At 48.0% G+C, this 17,724-nt stretch overlaps 1 protein-coding gene across 1 annotated transcript in view; it reads left to right on the forward strand.

Annotated features, from left to right (window-relative positions):
• The window catches only part of LOC149433093 (A disintegrin and metalloproteinase with thrombospondin motifs 4-like), a 28,090-nt gene extending 12,277 nt beyond the window's left edge, over window positions 1-15,813 (forward strand). Inside the window, exons 2-9 of the mRNA XM_089664657.1 lie at window positions 6,654-6,992; window positions 7,135-7,267; window positions 7,491-7,661; window positions 7,770-8,056; window positions 8,571-8,757; window positions 10,665-10,840; window positions 11,055-11,230; window positions 11,616-15,813. Of these exons, the coding sequence (XP_089520783.1) occupies window positions 6,654-6,992; window positions 7,135-7,267; window positions 7,491-7,661; window positions 7,770-8,056; window positions 8,571-8,757; window positions 10,665-10,840; window positions 11,055-11,230; window positions 11,616-12,051 (1,905 nt within the window). The 3' untranslated portion in view covers window positions 12,052-15,813. The remainder of the gene's footprint in view (window positions 1-6,653; window positions 6,993-7,134; window positions 7,268-7,490; window positions 7,662-7,769; window positions 8,057-8,570; window positions 8,758-10,664; window positions 10,841-11,054; window positions 11,231-11,615) is intronic.
• Window positions 15,814-17,724: the final 1,911 nt, after the last annotated feature.

Here is a 17,724-nt window from a genome sequence, read left to right on the forward strand (position 1 = left end):
AGGAGATGGACTGAGCCCTAGATGATGGCTACAGGCAATGGACTGAGGCCTGGATGATGGCTCCAGGAGATGGACTGAGGCCTGGATGATGGCTCCAGGCGATGGACTGAGACCTAGGTGATGGCACCAGGCAATGGATTGAGGCCTGGGTGATGGCTCCAGGCGATGGACTGAGGCCTGGACGATGGCTCCAGGAGATGGACTGAGGCCTGGACGATGGCTCCAGGCGATGGACTGAGGCCTGGGTGATGGCTCCAGGCGATGGACTGAGGCCTGGACGATGGCTCCAGGAGATGGACTGAGGCCTGGACGATGGCTCCAGGAGATGGACTGAGGCCTGGATGATGACTCCAGGAGATGGACTGAGGCCTGAGTGACTGCTCCAGGAGATGGACTGAAGCCTGGGTGATGGCTCCAGGCGATGGACTGAGACCTAGGTGATGGCACCAGGCAATGGATTGAGGCCTGGGTGATGGCTCCAGGCGATGGACTGAGGCCTGGGTGATCCCTGTTACAGAAACCCTTCAAACACTTTTGGAAACAAACTGTGGATGGACAGGTGTCTGTATATGGGCATATGTCTTGCCAACAGTGGACTGGAAGGTGTCCACCCTTGCTATGTAGCCTATTGGATCCCTGTTACAAAAACCTTTCAAACACTTTGAAAACAAATTGTAGATGGACGAGTATGTTTAGAAGGTCATGTGTCTTGCCAACAATGGATAGGGAGGTGTCTGCCAGTGGTCTGTAGCCTTGGGACCCAAACAATGGACTACAGATGATCAAATGGGGCTCAAATGGATATCTGTGGAACATTTCTGATGGTCGAATCACTTTTAATTGCCTCCATCCCTGTTTCCAAGCGTTTGCAGCCACCCCTCTGTATGGCAACGATGGAATGCTACTAATAGCCCCATTATCGTACATACAGGCGACATAGGGAACCCTTTTAGATGCAATTCAAGCGTGATTGACAGTGATCCACCAACCCCAGATCATTATTTTTCTTGTTGGGGGATTGCGCAGGACGGTTGACAAAGTACGTCCCGTTCTCGGCTGTCCGCGCTGAGCACACACGTGTGTGTTAATGCACATTACGCAGTGTTTATGCAATGCACGCCGAGGACAGGACATTCATACTGAATTTGCGCAAGGCTTTGGAGAACCAAACTTCGCAAGCGGATGACGTTCCAGAGAGCTGTCAGAGACGGGAAGAAATAAAAATCGAGATGAGCTTAGGAGAGCCACACACAAATGTTTGGGTATTCAAGAGGTGATGGATGATGGCGAATCGTCATCAGTGATGTAACCCTTGTATATACACAACCATGTCAACGCCAGACCCGGGGCCTCCCTCCCCTCTTTCCAAGTCTTCGGATTAAGACGTCTGCTCACTCATAAGTCATCGCTACGGAATTGCAACATTGTGTTCCTCATCTGCAGCTTTCTAAGTATCTGCCTTCCGTCTGCCCTTCTGCCTTAACTCTTTCCAGGTAGAAGATGGAGTCTTCCCGGCCTTTGGGGTTCTCCTGGATTTGACTGGCTCTTGTTTTTGAACTACTACCCTCAGCATTCGTTGCTGGATATATCTACATGAACACTCGCTCTCTCCACCCATCCTGGTGGCCATTGTCTCCTGTAATAAAAGTGATGGGAAACCCAAATTCTTGGGTTGTCACTGGAACAGGAGTCGAAGGGAAATCCCCAGTGTGTACATTTGGTCTGCTGTCAACCATCTATGAAGGCATATCCTCTCACTTTGGAGAGATCTTCTCTTACTTCCTGCTTTGTTTTTGGGCCAGGAAATGAAGGGAAATCCACTTGATGAGGGGTCTTAACCATTGCCTACTTTATTAAAAATTAATCGCTACGGAATTGCAACATTGTGTTCCTCATCTGCAGCTTTCTAAGTATCTGCCTTCTGTCTGCCCTTCTGCCTTAACTCTTTCCAGGTAGAAGATGGAGTCTTCCCGGCCTTTGGGGTTCTCCTGGATTTGACTGGCTCTTGTTTTTGAACTACTACCCTCAGCATTCGTTGCTGGATATATCTACATGAACACTCTTACGTTCTATGAACATGGACCACGTTCACTTTACGGAAATGATTCCTTCCAACTGAAGGTGAAAGTGCATTCACTCTCTCCACCCATCCTGGTGGCCATTGTCTCCTGTACTAAAAGTGATGGGAAACCCAAATTCTTGGGTTGTCACTGGAACAGGAGTCGAAAGGGAAATCCCCAGTGGGTACATTTGGTCTGCTGTCAACCATCTATGAAGGCATATCCTCTCACTTTTGAGAGGTCTTCTCTTACTTCCTGCTCTGTTTTGGGACCAGGAAATTAAGGGAAATCCACTTGATGAGGGGTCTTAACCATTGCCTACTTTATTAAAAATTCATCGCTACGGAATTGCAACATTGTGTTCCTCATCTGCAGCTTTCTAAGTATCTGCCTTCTGTCTGCCCTTCTGCCTTAACTCTTTCCAGGTAGGAGATGGAGTCTTCCTGGCCTTTGGGGTTCTCCTGGATTTGACTGGCTCTTGTTTTTGAACTACTATCCTCGGCATTCGTTGTTGGATACATCTACATGAACACTCTTACGTTCTATGAACATGGACCACGTTCACTTTACGGAAATGATTCCTTCCAACTGAAGGTGAAAGTGCATTCACTCTCTCCACCCATCCTGGTGGCCATTGTCTCCTGTACTAAAAGTGATGGGAAACCCAAATTCTTGGGTTGTCACTGGAACAGGAGTCAAAGGGAAATCCCCATTGGGTACATTTGGTCTGCTGTCAACCATCTATGAAGGCATATCCTCTCACTTTGGAGAGATCTTCTCTTACTTCCTGCTCTGTTTTGGGACCAGGAAATTAAGGGAAATCCACTTGATGAGGGGTCTTAACCATTGCCTACTTTATTAAAAATTCATCGCTACGGAATTGCAACATTGTGTTCCTCATCTGCAGCTTTCTAAGTATCTGCCTTCTGTCTGCCCTTCTGCCTTAACTCTTTCCAGGTAGGAGATGGAGTCTTCCCGGCCTTTGGGGTTCTCCTGGATTTGACTGGCTCTTGTTTTTGAACTACTACCCTCGGCATTCGTTGCTGGATATATCTACATGAACACTTGCTCTCTCCACCCATCCTGGTGGCCATTGTCTCCTGTATTAAAAGTCATGGGGGAAAACCAAATTCTTGGGTTGTCACTGGAACAGGAGTCGAAGGGAAATCCCCAGTGGGTACATTTGGTCTGCTGTCAACCATCTATGAAGGCATATCCTCTCACTTTTGAGAGGTCTTCTCTTACTTCCTGCTTTGTTTTGGGGCCAGGAAATTAAGGGAAATCCACTTGAGGAGACACCAATCCTCAAATCTTAACCATTGCCTATTCTATTAAAAATTAAGGGTACTTTTACACCATATTGGGCAACCTTGGGAATATATAGGGGGTCTATATATTAAAAAAAAATTGCCGTGTGGCTGTCTCAAACATTTGCACAGCTATTTGTCTACTTTCTATGATCGTCGGCTTCAACTAGTGGCCACTAGGTGGTATTTTCCTGATTGGGGGTATTTCAGGAAAATACCACATCATGGCCACTAGATGGAGCTGACGATCATAGGAAGTACACATATTACGGGGATTATTCGGCTGAAACATTCATACAACTTTTTTATTTTTATAACTAGACCCTTTGGACAAGGCACTTCTCCTAATGTCTTATTGCTTCATTTCCCCTCCACACTTTGCACTGGTGAAGAGGCCATTGTATCTTTTCTGATTCTCTTTAAAGTGACGTATATCTTGGGTGGGATAGAAGGAGCACCCATGTCCAGAAAAACTGGAACTTTGATTTATGGTTCATAAGATATTTATTGAATGTATAATCATGTACACCAAGCCAACGCGTTTCGGGGGAACGGACTCCCCTTTCTATAGGGCTGGTGCTGCATACTATTGGATAGGAAGGGTTCCCAAAGTGATATATTGATTACGAGGTTCCGGAAAGCAGAATGGCAGAGTGCTGGACAGGGATGCAGGGACATCGGGCTCTCCTTCCATCCTACCCAAGACTTCTCGTTGAAAGGACTAGAAGGCCATATCAGGAAGGTAGCAGCCTAAACCCCAAGAGTGTCCACCACCACAATTCACCATTAGGCACAACCTGCTGGAAGGTATTTCTTCCTCTTTGCCCACACAATCACCCACCCAAACCCCAAGAGGGTGCACCACCACTGTTCACCATTAGGTACAACTCACTGGAAGGGATTTCTTCCTCTTTGCCCACACATTCACCCACTCAAACCCCAAGAGGGTTCACCACCACCGTTCACCATTAGGCACAACCCACTGGAAGGGACTTCTTCCTCTTTATCCACACAATCACCCACCCAAACAACAAGAGGGTTCACAACCACCATTCACCATTAGGCACAACCCACTGGAAGGGATTTCTTCCTCTTTGCCCACACATTCACCACCACCGTTCACCATTAGGTACAACCCACTGGAAGGGATTTCTTCCTCTTTGCCCACAGATTCACCACCACCGTTCACCATTAGGTACAACCCACTGGAAGGGATTTCTTCCTCTTTGCCCACAGATTCACCACCACCGTTCACCATTAGGTACAACCCACTGGAAGGGATTTCTTCCTCTTTGCCCACACAATCACCCGCCCAAACCCCAAGAGGGTTCACCACCACCGTTCACCATTAGGCACAACCCACTGGAAGGGATTTCTTCCTCTTTACCCACACAATCACCCACCCAAACCCCAAGAGGGTTCACCACCACCATTCACCATTAGGTACAACCCACTGGAAGGTATTTATTCCTCTTTGCCCACACAATCACCCGCCCAAACCCCAAGAGGGTTCACCACCACCGTTCACCATTAGGCACAACCCACTGGAAGGGATTTCTTCCTCTTTACCCACACAATCACCCACCCAAACCCCAAGAGGGTTCACCACCACCATTCACCATTAGGTACAACCCACTGGAAGGTATTTATTCCTCTTTGCCCACACAATCACCCGCCCAAACCCCAAGAGGGTTCACCACCACCGTTCACCATTAGGCACAACCCACTGGAAGGGATTTCTTCCTCTTTACCCACACAATCACCTGCCCAAACCCCAAGAGCGTTCACCACCACCGTTCACCATTAGGCACAACCCACTAGAAGGGATTTCTTCCTCTTTACCCACACAATCACCCGCCCAAACCCCAAGAGGGTTCACCACCACTGTTCACCATTGCGTACAACGCACTGGAAGGGACCTCTTCCTCTTTGCCCACACAATCACCCACCCATGACCATCAACTAATCCAGTCACTCCAGCATGGTCTCCAGCACAAAGTAGATATATAATATGTGCTATCAAACACAACCAGAAGCTGAGGGACAGCTTCAATATCCACAAGAGGTCAGGTCATTGACAGAGGAGGTAACAAATCTCAGGGATGAGTCTCCGAGCTCCAGAGTCCTCCTCATTAGGGGACGCATATACATTGTTCATCCAGTACAATTATAATTGGGCGGTTCTTGCCCCAGTCTACCATTGATTGGTTCTCTTTAAGAGTCTTTATTGTTTTTGTATAAAAGGAATTATCTTGGTCCCTTCTGCAGAAACATTTGTTGCAACGACGTCAAGGACCATAAAAAATTGACGTCATCACATGCTATAGGCAGGACATGCTGATCTGAAAAAGGACTACAATGATTGGACGCCAGGGACCATAGGGATGCGTCATGTAAATATATCGCAACGTAGGCTAGATGTACAAGCATGATGGATGGCGAATAGTTCGGGATTTGCTGCTTCGGAAAATATTCCAAGTTGAATTATGAACGGAATCCGGGGAAACAGGGCCTCATTCCGAGAGAACAGCGCTGAAAGGGCCTCTGCTGGCTTGTTGTTAGGTTTATCCTGAAGTGTGGCGAGGGGGCTTCAAAAGAATCTGTCATAACACCCCTCTTCCCCCGAAACATACTGTGCAGCATGTTGTTGTAAGCAATTCGCAACCAACCTTTGACCCTTTTGCATGTCATATTACCCAAAGAACATGATTGACACCTCTAATGGCCACCTCTGGGTTTTTTGGTAAATATTCCTAGTTGAAGGGTTAAGTTGAATGTTTAAGGGAACTACATTACCTGGGATGAACCATCTAGCCTTAGAAATCCATATTCCTTAGACGGAAAACCGTTGGAAACTATCTAGGAAAGAAATAAATGGAGAACTTTGAGGAAATGCAAAAACACGCGAGTAGTCTACGCCTAATCACCAGAACATTTCAAAACTTTGGATTCCTTTTTGAGATGTTAAATTCTTCTCCAACCCCAATTTTGGGTCAGCACTGAGCTGAGGAACAGAGACACGTCTAAGGGCAAGAGTGAGGCTCTCCAAGCATGAGCAGAAAGATGATGTAAGAGTTGGGAATGCGAGAGGGAAATAATTTTAGGCGAGGAAAATAGGAGCCTCGCTATTCCAGACAAAGCAGTCCAGCAACGTAGAAAATTTAGAAAAGCCATTTTAATTGCTTGAGCATTTTTTTGACATCCAAATGCATCGCTGTAAGTTTTTAAACTAAATATACGTTTAGTTTTACGTCATTCAACAATTATCCTCTTTTATCCCCAACAGCGTTTTGCATCAGTGCCCCGTTACGTGGAGACTTTGGTTGTTGCAGATGAAACGATGGCCACCTTCCACGGAGCAGGTCTCAAGAGGTATCTGTTGACCGTCATGGCAGCTGCTGCCAAATTCTTTCGCCACCCAAGCCTGAAGAACCCGATCAATGTTGTGGTGACGCGGCTGGTAGTGATTGGGCGGGCCGACAAGTCCAACACCTATGGGGGGCTGAAGATGACCACCAATGCTGCTGAGATGTTGAGGAACTTCTGTGAGTGGCAGAAAGGGCTGAACAAACCCAACGACTCTGATTCGGAACATTTCGACACGGCCATACTCTTCACCCGGCAGGTGTGTTAATTTTTGTAGCACCTAAAATTTTACCAAAATTTTTTTTTGTGGCACCTAAAATTTTACCAAAATTTTGACTGGATCGTACCAGTTCTTAGGGAACATATGTGTATTTATTACTTACATGAATCCTTGTTGACAGAATCTTTGTGGAGTATCCACCTGCGACACACTTGGCATGGCTGATGTTGGTACAGTTTGTGATCCATCAAGGAGTTGTTCCATAGTCGAGGACGACGGCTTGCAGTCCGCTTTTACCGCTGCTCACGAGCTAGGTAAGCCGAACTGCTCAACAACTGATGGTTTAAAAGAGATGTCTATCAAAATTGATTCCTTCATCTGGTGGAAGGTCATGTAGGCAGTGACGTATTTGATGTTCCTCAAGTGATCTTTCTCAGCTCGTCTGCTATCTACAGGGTTGAGCTAGACCAAGACTCCCAACCACCATTTCCAGTTGATAGAAATAGCATTTGCAATCTTCCTTTCATCTGCCAACAGGCCACGTTTTCAACATGCTCCATGACAACTCTAAACCTTGCATTGAGATTAACCGCCCGGCCAGCAATACCCGTCACATGATGGCCCCTGTTATGTCGTATGTGGATCCAGAAGAGTTGTGGTCACCATGCAGTGCCAAATTCATCACTGACTTCTTGGACAACGACAATGGTAGGTAACCCTATAGCCCGTCTCTCCTACATTGTCAAGTTACTATGATCTTAAAGTCTCAAAGCAGCCACTTAAGCCACGTTTTGACAATATATCTTCCTTCTCCAGGTCACTGTCTTTTGGACAAGCCCTCAGCTCCCCTCCGCCTGCCAGTCCCATTCCCCGGAAACGACTATGATTCTGACCGCCAGTGCCAGCTAACTTTTGGTCCCGATTCTCGACACTGCCCAAACCTGCACACCCCCTGCTCCTCTCTTTGGTGTACGGGAAGGATCGATGGACACTTCATGTGCCAAACTAAGCACTTCCCCTGGGCGGACGGAACGCAATGTGGAGTCGGGAAGACTTGTATGAATGGCCGTTGCATCAGCAAAGTGGAAATGAAAGCCTACAATGTGAGTTCGGTGTATTGTAGACCTCTAAAGGTAGACGTTGGGGGCCAGTTAGATCATATATATCTATATGAGCCAGAAGGAACTCTTTTTTAAGAGTCAGTATGCACGTGGTTGCATTGTTGAGAATATAAAAGTTAGAACAAAAGTTCCATCTGTAGATCTCTAGAAGCCATTTTTTGACCTTCGAGATGCTAGCTATCAATTGCTCATCGTTTGCTCTAAAGCTTCGTAGTTTCAGGGGCGGACTGACCATTCGGGAACTCGGGCACTGCCCGAGGGCCCAGGGTCAGTAGGGGGCCCCATGAGATGCCCCTGGTACCTTTCATAGGCTTTTTGTGGGTGTGGTTTAAGTGTGGGCAAGGATACAGAGGCCCCATGATCCCCTATTGCCCGGGGGCCCCATGAGTTGTTAGTCCGCCCCTGGTGTATGTTGTTAGTTCTCCAACGCAGAGAACTTTGCATTCCTGTTACAATATTGCAACTTTATTTAATTGTTTTATGGTTCATTTTGCAGACTCCGGTGAATGGCGGTTGGGGTCCTTGGGGTCCAAATGGGGAATGCTCACGGACGTGCGGTGGTGGAGTTCACTTCTCCCATCGTGAATGCAACAAGCCAGTCCCAAGAAACGGTGGGAAGTATTGTGAGGGGAAGAGGACTCAATACCGCTCTTGCAACACGCAGGAGTGCCCAACCGGCAACGGTACGTTTGACACACCCAGAGCCAATTTCAAAGTTGTTCGAACTCAATGGCAGGTGATTATAATCTACATTGTAGAGGAGAACTGCCCTTTTTTTTTTTTGCTATCCCAGGGCTGATTTCCATGATTCACAAATATTTGTGAAGTTTGTGATTACCAAAAATCACAAGTTAGATTTTCTCCACATTATATAATGTATGTTTCAGTAAATTGAATGAGAGACAAATTCATAATAAACAAGCTGCATGCAGTGTGATCCTAGAGAAGCTCAGTGCTGCCCTCTTTGGGACTGACTTCTCTTTGCCTAAAAATATATTAAAAAGTCATTACTGGTGTCAAAGTTTAACACAGGGGTCTCCAGATTTTCTAAACAAAGGGCCAGTTTACGGTTGTTCAGACCTTAGGTGGACCATTGGGAGTAGAGATTGTCCTGGTGTCAATGGAAGTAAACAATGCATCTTTGGTATTGAGGGGAGGAATAGCGCCCCATCTTTGGTGTCAGTGGGAGAAATAGTGCCCCATTGATGGTGCCAGTGGGAGGAATTGTTCCCCCTTGATGACGCCAGTGGGAGGAATTGTTCCCCATTGATGGCGCCAGTAAGAGGAATTGTTCCCCATTGATGGCGCCAGTAAGAGGAATTGTTCCCCATTGATGGCGCCAGTGGGAGGAATTGTTCCCCATTGATGGTGCCAGTGGGAGGAATTGTTCCCCATTGATGGTGCCAGTGGGAGGAATTGTTCCCCATTGATGGTGCCAGTGGGAGGAATTGTTCCCCATTGATGGTGCCAGTGGGAGGAAAAGCTCCCCATTGTTGATGTCAGTGGGAGGAATTGTTCCTCATTGTTGGTGTCAGTGGGAGGAATAGTGCCCCGTTGTTGATGTCAGTGGGAGGAATCGTGCCCCATTGTTGGTGTCAGTGGGAGGAATAGTTCCCCATTGTTGGTATCAGTGGGAGGAATAGCTCCCCATTGTTGATGTCAGCGGGAGGAATAGCGCCCCATTGTTGGTGTCATTGGGAGGAATAGTTCCCCATTGTTGGTGTCTGTGGGAGGAATAGTGCCCCATTGTTGGTGTCTGTGGGAGGAATAGTGCCCCATTGTTGGTGTCTGTGGGAGGAATAGTGCCCCATTGTTGGTGTCATTGGGAGGAATAGTTCCCCATTGTTGGTGTCTGTGGGAGGAATAGTGCCCCATTGTTGGTGTCATTATGAGGAATAGTACCCCATAGTTGGTGTTAACGGGAGAAACAGTGTCCCGTTGTTGATGTCAGTGGGAGGAATAGCACCCCATTGTTGGTGTCAGTGGGAAGAATAGTGCCCCATTGTTGGTGTCAGTGGGAAGAATAGTGCCCCATTGTTGGTGTCAGTGGGAAGAATAGTGCCCCATTGTTGGTGTCAGTGGGAAGAATAGTGCCCCATTGTTGGTGTCAGTGGGAAGAATAGTGCCCCATTGTTGGTGTCAGTGGGAAGAATAGTGCCCCATTGTTGGTGTCAGTGGGAAGAATAGTGCCCCATTGTTGGTGTCAGTGGGAAGAATAGTGGCCCATTGTTGGTGTCAGTGGGAAGAATAGTGGCCCATTGTTGGTATGACACCATAATGACATAATGACTATGAGGAATAGTGCCCCATAGTTGGTGTCAATGGGAGAAATAGTGTCCCGTTGTTGATGTCAATAGCAGGAATTATATCCCATTGTTGGCATCGGTGAGAGGAATAGTGTCTTGTATCAATGGGAGGAAAAGTTCCCCAACAGCCAGATAAAGGCAAGCAAAGGGCCACATATGGCCCCTGGGTCTCAGTTTGGAGAACGCTGGTCTAACAGGACACAAGTCCAGTGATTGACAGATGAGGAGGTCTTCATTAGAAAAGTTAACTAATATGTGGTCACCCCAATCTTCTCGCCCTACAGCGATGACATACAGAGAGCAGCAGTGTGCCGTCTATAACCACCGGACAGACCTCTTCAAGGGTTTTCCATCGCCCATGGACTGGGTTCCCCGCTACAATGGAATCGCAGAGAAAGACCAGTGCAAGCTCACCTGCCAATCACGTCCTTTGGGTTACTATTATGTCCTGGAGCCACGGGTGAGTCCCATATCTAAGAACTGCTATTCTTCTACCATTTCACGCCGTGGAATAAGAATGGATATTTCCAATGTAGTTTCTACTGTGATTATGGAATGGAATGCCAACTCCCATAGAAGAGCATTACATGGACACAGTTGGTTCTATAGCCCCATGCTTTCACACATTTTGACCAGTAATGGTAACCAAATCTCCCTGTTTTCTCTGGTTCCAGGTGGCAGATGGTACTCCATGCTCTATGGACTCCTCTTCTGTATGTGTACAGGGGCGCTGCGTCCACGCTGGCTGCGACCGAGTTATCGGATCCAAGAAGAAATTCGATAAGTGCATGGTGTGCGGTGGGAACGGCTCTGCCTGTACCAAGACCTATGGATCGTTTACAAAACCACGGTGAGACACCACAGGATTTTCAAACACCCAATTTAGAGTTGTCATGTCAGGCCAACTGGGCAAATGCCATAGGCTATATTGGGAAAGAGGATGTTAGAATAGTTGGGAAGTCCGACAAGTACAAAGGAGACTCTGTATCTGGTTATTGTCCGCTTTTCTGGCCTTCACATATATATACAGAGTCAGGAACGTATCTTGATTAGGTTGGTTGCTTTCCATATAGAATGTTCTCTGGCACCTATATGAGTACTTTGTTGTTCAATGGCAACAAGCCAGTCTTCAAGAGACATGCCGACTTGAAAATTTGTAAAATATGATCTTTAGGTCTACTACTAATGTTTTGTACTGGAATGATTATCCTCAAACATTTGTTTTCTGCTTTCAGGTACGGCTACAATGACGTGGTCACCATCCCAGCAGGGGCCACAAATATTTTGATACGTCAGAACAGCGGGTCATCCTCAACAAGCGATGGAGTCTATCTGGCCTTAAAAAGACAAGATGGAACCTACGCCCTCAATGGAAACTACATCCTGGTGCCCTCAGAAGTGGACGTTAACATTGGGGGAGGGTTGACTCTACGGTACAGCGGGGCAACCAAAGCCATGGAAACCATTGTTGGACGTGGACCCCTGAAAGAGTCCATTACTATCCAGGCTTTAGTTGTCAGTGACCAGAGAGCTCCACGTCTCAAATACACTTTCTTTGTCCCCAAACCTACCACCAGGACCACACAAGCCAAGAAACCAACAGAAGACTGGATGAAACGGCGGGCGCAGATACTCGAAATTTTGAGGAAGACCAGAAACAACCACAAATGATGAGTAGAAGATGTACTGGGACAATTATGTCTCAATTCACAGAGACAAGCTAGCACATTCCAACCTAGTTTCTCTAAGGGAGGAAGTTTACGTGTTTTGCAGGCAGCATCTTCAAGCCATGCATATAAAGAACTGGATGGTACCATCTTTCACAAAATGTTCTCGAAAATATCCGGGGCTGAAATGAATGGGCAACATCCTGTAAACCATTTAATGGCCAGCTCTACCACCAAGTCATTAAGAAATATATTTCAAAAGAGGTGACCAGAGGTGGTACAGATGGTCTTGCCAAAAAAGCCTAAAAAAACATCAACAGACTGTTGTATAGCTCGAAAGAAACAAAGGAAAGCCACCTGGACTCAAAGTAGACATTATTGAGTCTTCACTAAGCCCGTGCTGTTGGCTGGTCCACCACCGGCGGCTCCCCTTTGGACTTTTTCCCCTTTGGCCTTCGGCCTACTTTGGCCAACTGTTTTCTATTGCCAATGGACTTTGAACGTCAAAGGTGAACTGGGGACCACCACCACCACAGTCTTCCAGGAACTTTGAAAGTTATCTGTGATCACTGCAGTGTTCAAAAAAAGAAAAAAAAGGGTTTGCCGTTGCTGAGGCAATCAAAAAATTCAGCGTCAAACTCTACGGTAGCTTGTAAGAGGAGTTGATTCCTCACTATGGACTGAAAGTAGGGTCTGGATACCCATATTATTTAATAGGAACATAAAATAATTAGCTAGGATAACTATGTTGATAACACTTTCCTGAGGGACAGCCTGAGAGGGTTGGAGACTGTCCACAGAAACGAGAAGCTCTCATGTTCTGGAATGCCCTTCGAGAGGAACCCGGAAGAAGAGTTTGTTTTTTTTTGTGAATAGCTTTTCGTAGGCATAGAAGTGATTGATGGGGGGGGGGGATTTGAATGGATCTTGTTCGCTACTGTAAAGCCCAACATGAGCAACGCCTGGCGGTTCTGGCCAGACTCTTGGTCCTGCTCACACTCAGCATGAGGTTTCTTTTTTTAAATGTTCAAATTCCATTCTAATTTATATGTCCGTCGTGCCTTTATATAGTCTTCAAACGTGAGATCTGGTGCTAAACAGGGCTCTCTCCATCCCAATCCAGCCTGGGTGATAGGATTTGGCCTTGGATGGTGTAGCTGCAGGTGATTCGGCAGATTTGGCCTTGGATGGTGTAGCTGCAAGGCAGGGGCGGACTGACAACTCATGGGGACCCCAGGGCAATAGGGGATCATGGGGCCCCTGTGTCCTCGCCCACACTCAAACCACACCCAAAAAAGCATATGAAAGGTACCAGGGGCATCTCATGGGGCCCCCCACTGACCCTGGGCCCTTGGGCAGTGCCCGAGTGCCTAAATGGTGAGTCCGCCCCTGGCCGCAGGTGATTTGTCAAATTTGGCCTTGGATGGTGTAGCTGCAGGTGCTTTGGCAGATTTGGCCTTGGATGGTGTAGCTGCAGGCAGGGGTGGACTGACAACTCATGGGGACCCCGGACAATAGGGGATCATGGGGCCCCTGTGTCCTCGCCCACACTCAAACCACACCCAAAAAAGCATATGAAAGGTACCAGGGACATCTCATGGGGCCCCCTACTGACCCTGGGCCCTTGGGCAGTGCCCGAGTGCCTAAATGGTGAGTCCGCCCCTGGCTGCAGGTGATTTGGCAGATTTGGCCTTGGATGGTGTAGCTGCAGACAGGGGCGGACTGACAACTTATGGGGCCCCAGGGCAATAGGAAATCATGGGGCCCCTGTGTCCTTGCCCACACTCAAACCACACCCAAAAAAGCATATGAAAGGTACCAGGGACATCTCATGGGGCCTCCTACTGACCCTGGGCCCTTGGGTAGTGCCCGAGTGCCTAAATGGTCAGTCCGCCCCTGGCTGCAGGTGATTTGGCAGATTTGGTCTTGGATGGTGTAGCTGCAGACAGGGGCAGACTGACAACTCATGGGGACCCCGGGCAATAGGGGATCATGGGGCCCCTGTGTCCTCGCCCACACTCAAACCACACCCAAAAAAGCATATGAAAGGTACCAGGGACATCTCATGGGGCCCCCTACTGACCCTGGGCCCTCTGGTAGTGCCCGAGTGCCTAAATGGTTAGTCCGCCCCTGGCCACAGGTGATTTGGCAGATTTGGCCTTGGATGGTGTATCTCAGGGGTAGGCAACCTGCGTCTCTCCAGCTGTTGCAGGACTACAAGTTCCATCATGCCTCTGCAAGTCATAGCTGTAACCAGGGGCGGACTGACAACTCATGGGGCCCCCGGGCAATAGGAGATCATGGGGCCCCTGTGTCCTTGCCCAAACTCAAAAAAGCCTATGAAAATGGTACCAAGGGCATCTCAAGGGGCCCCCTACTGACCCCAGGCCCTCAAGCAGTGCCCGAGTTTCCAAATGGTCAGTCCGCCCCTGGCTGTAACTGTCAATTTTGAAATGCCCCATGGGAAATGTAGTTCCGCAACAGCTAGAGAGCCGCAGGTTGCCTACCCCCGGTGTAGCTGCAGGTGATCCTTTGGGAAAACCTAAGGAACCATGGACTAAGTTGTACATTGAGGCTAGAGGACCGATGGTGACCCTTGGTTTATCCTGCTGTAAGGACATATCAAAACTTACTGGTGGTGCTACAACAACTCAAAAATTCCACTACCTTTAGTTCTCGGGAACTTTCATTTATAGTGCCGGTAGGAACTGCTGTTTGTTGCTGCATCGATCGGTCCTCGATGGCATGTACAAACCTCTAACAAGTTGTATTTATATATTTATTATTGTGTCTCCATGTCTTACATTTGGATGAAGAGGCCCTAGTAGACTGCAAAGAATCAGGACTAACGGACCACGTGGAGCTTTAGCAAACAAACGAAGGATGGCATTGGATGTAGTTTCGAAAGTGAACAAAAGGTTCCCAAGGATCCTCCGTAATAGGCGCTCTACTGCACTGCAGATGTGTGAACATGTGTCTTCGTTTAGCGGCCCATTATGGATCGTATCATAACATCTGCAAACGCTTAAATATTTGGGGGGTTAAAGGTGGCCACAGAAACCCAAATCTTTTGTCTGATTCAATGTTCAACCTTCGACTAGGCTGGAATTATGAGGGGGAACCCACACATCCGAAGTGCAGTAGAGCAGAGATTAGAGCTGGGATACTTCGGCTTAATCCCGGAGATTCTCGGAGATTCTCGTTCTAGAAGTTCAATGATATTCGCCATCATCTCCTTCAACCATATCGGGTCTATCAAAGAGAAGGTACTAAAAGAACTCTAATCATTTTTGGTAGTGTCCATTTTTTTTTTTAAATAAATGATGGGGATATCCCAGTCCTCCATAAAAGGTTCCACGTAACCACTAATGTTCAGAAGACGCCATAGAGCACCGAGCGTCACAAGGGTTTACCAATGTTAGCATCCCGCTTTATGACTATCCATGGTCACATGACACAGAATCAGACATGCCCCGCCTCCTGAAAGCACTCGAAGCATCTAATCACACCCACCCAGGGCTGTGACCTAATGGTTACAGGTACAGAGCATGCCCAGTGTTTGCTGCAATGGTAGGGAGTCGGGACTCTCAGGACTGCACACAGGGCCAACTGAATGAAGGGACAGCCAACAATTCCTCAAATCAGTGTTTAATTATGGTGATTTTATATTATTATTTTTTGTCCTTTTTTTTTATTTTCCATTGTTAAGAAATGCACAAAACTTATTTAAAAACTATTTATATAAAATAAAAAAATAAAATATTAATTATCAATGTGTTGAATTTATTGTGTTGTGTTCTTTGCATTCCTGATGTTGAAGATAGATAGAAATATAGATACATAATAGAGTAGCTGGATATAGATAATAGATAGTTAGATAGATAGACAGATAGATGGATGGATAGACGGACGGACAGATAGAAAGACAGACGGATAGATACTAATAGATAGAAATATAGATACATAATAGAGTAGCTGGATACAGATTAATAGATAGTTAATTAGATAGATATGGGTAGAAAGACAGACGGACGGATAGATATAGACAGACAGACAGATGATAGATAGATAGATAGATAGATAGATAGATAGATAGATAGATAGATAATAGATAGATAGATAGATAGATAGATAGATAGATAGATAATAGATAGATACTAATAGATAGACAGACAGACAGATAGATACTATACATAGCGTACAGATGGATTCATGTATAGTTTAACAGGTAGAGAGCAAGATGGGTGGGTAGGGTAGATACACCCCAGAAGATGTCATATGTGACAAAACGCCTACGGTGGAGCCGACGTTTGTGACGTCATCACGCTTCCCGAAACCCCTGTCCTCTGCCTGGCTAGCAGTGGCCCCTGTCGTCTGTCCTGCCAGCAGTGACCCCTCTTGTCTGCCCTGTCAGCAGTGACCCCTCTTGTCTGCCCTGTCAGCAGTGACCCCTCTTGTCTGCCCTGTCAGCAGTGAGCCCTGTTCTCTGCCCTGCCAGCAGTGACCCATCCTCTGCTCTACCAGCAGTGACCCCTGTCTTCTGTCCTACCAGCAGTGACTCGTCTTCTACCCTACCAGCCGTGACCCATCCTCTGCCCTACCAGCCGTGACCTGTCCTCTGCCCTACCAGCAGTGACCCGTCCTCTGCCCTACCAGCAGTGACCCCCATCCTCTGCCCTACCAGCAGTGACCCCCATCCTCTGCCCTACCAGCAGTGACCCGTCCTCTGCCCTACCAGCAGTGACCCCCATCCTCTGCCCTACCAGCAGTGACCCGTCCTCTGCCCCACCAGCAGTGACCCGTCCTCTGCCCTACCAGCAGTGACCCGTCCTCTGCCCTACCAGCAGTGACCCGTCCTCTACCCTGCCAGCAGTGACCCGTCCTCTGCCCCACCAGCAGGGTAGGGTAGATACACCCCAGAAGATGTCATATGTGACAAAAAGCGTACGGTGGAGCCGACGTTTGTGACGTCATCACGCTTCCCGAAACCCCTGTCCTCTGCCTGGCTAGCAGTGACCCCTGTCGTCTGTCCTGCCAGCAGTGACCCCTCTTGTCTGCCCTGTCAGCAGTGACCCCTCTTGTCTGCCCTGTCAGCAGTGACCCCTCTTGTCTGCCCTGTCAGCAGTGAGCCCTGTTCTCTGCCCTGCCAGCAGTGACCCATCCTCTGCTCTACCAGCAGTGACCCCTGTCTTCTGTCCTACCAGCAGTGACTCGTCTTCTACCCTACCAGCTGACCCATCCTCTGCCCTACCAGCAGTGACCCGTCCTCTGCCTTACCAGCAGTGACCCGTCCTCTGCCCTACCAGCAGTGACCCGTCCTCTGCCCTACCAGCAGTGACCCCTGTCTTCTGCCCTACCAGCAGTGACCCGTCCTCTGCCCTACCAGCAGTGACCCCCATCCTCTGCCCTACCAGCAGTGACCCGTCCTCTGCCCCACCAGCAGTGACCCGTCCTCTGCCCCACCAGCAGTGACCCGTCCTCTGCCCTACCAGCAGTGACCCGTCCTCTGCCCCACCAGCAGTGACCCGTCCTCTGCCCTACCAGCAGTGACCTCTGTCCTCAGCTTTGTTGTTTCCTGCACACTGCCCTACATAATGCTGGCCCAATCCTTTGCCCTTCTGACCCGTTATACTACCCTGCTGATCTCCCATCCTGTGCCCCCCTGCCATTTTTATTT

This window comes from Staurois parvus, unplaced genomic scaffold (assembly GCF_062004578.1).
Source record: "Staurois parvus isolate SC_StPar_1 unplaced genomic scaffold, SC_StPar_1.0 ptg001979l, whole genome shotgun sequence".
Classification (NCBI taxonomy): domain Eukaryota; kingdom Metazoa; phylum Chordata; class Amphibia; order Anura; family Ranidae; genus Staurois; species Staurois parvus.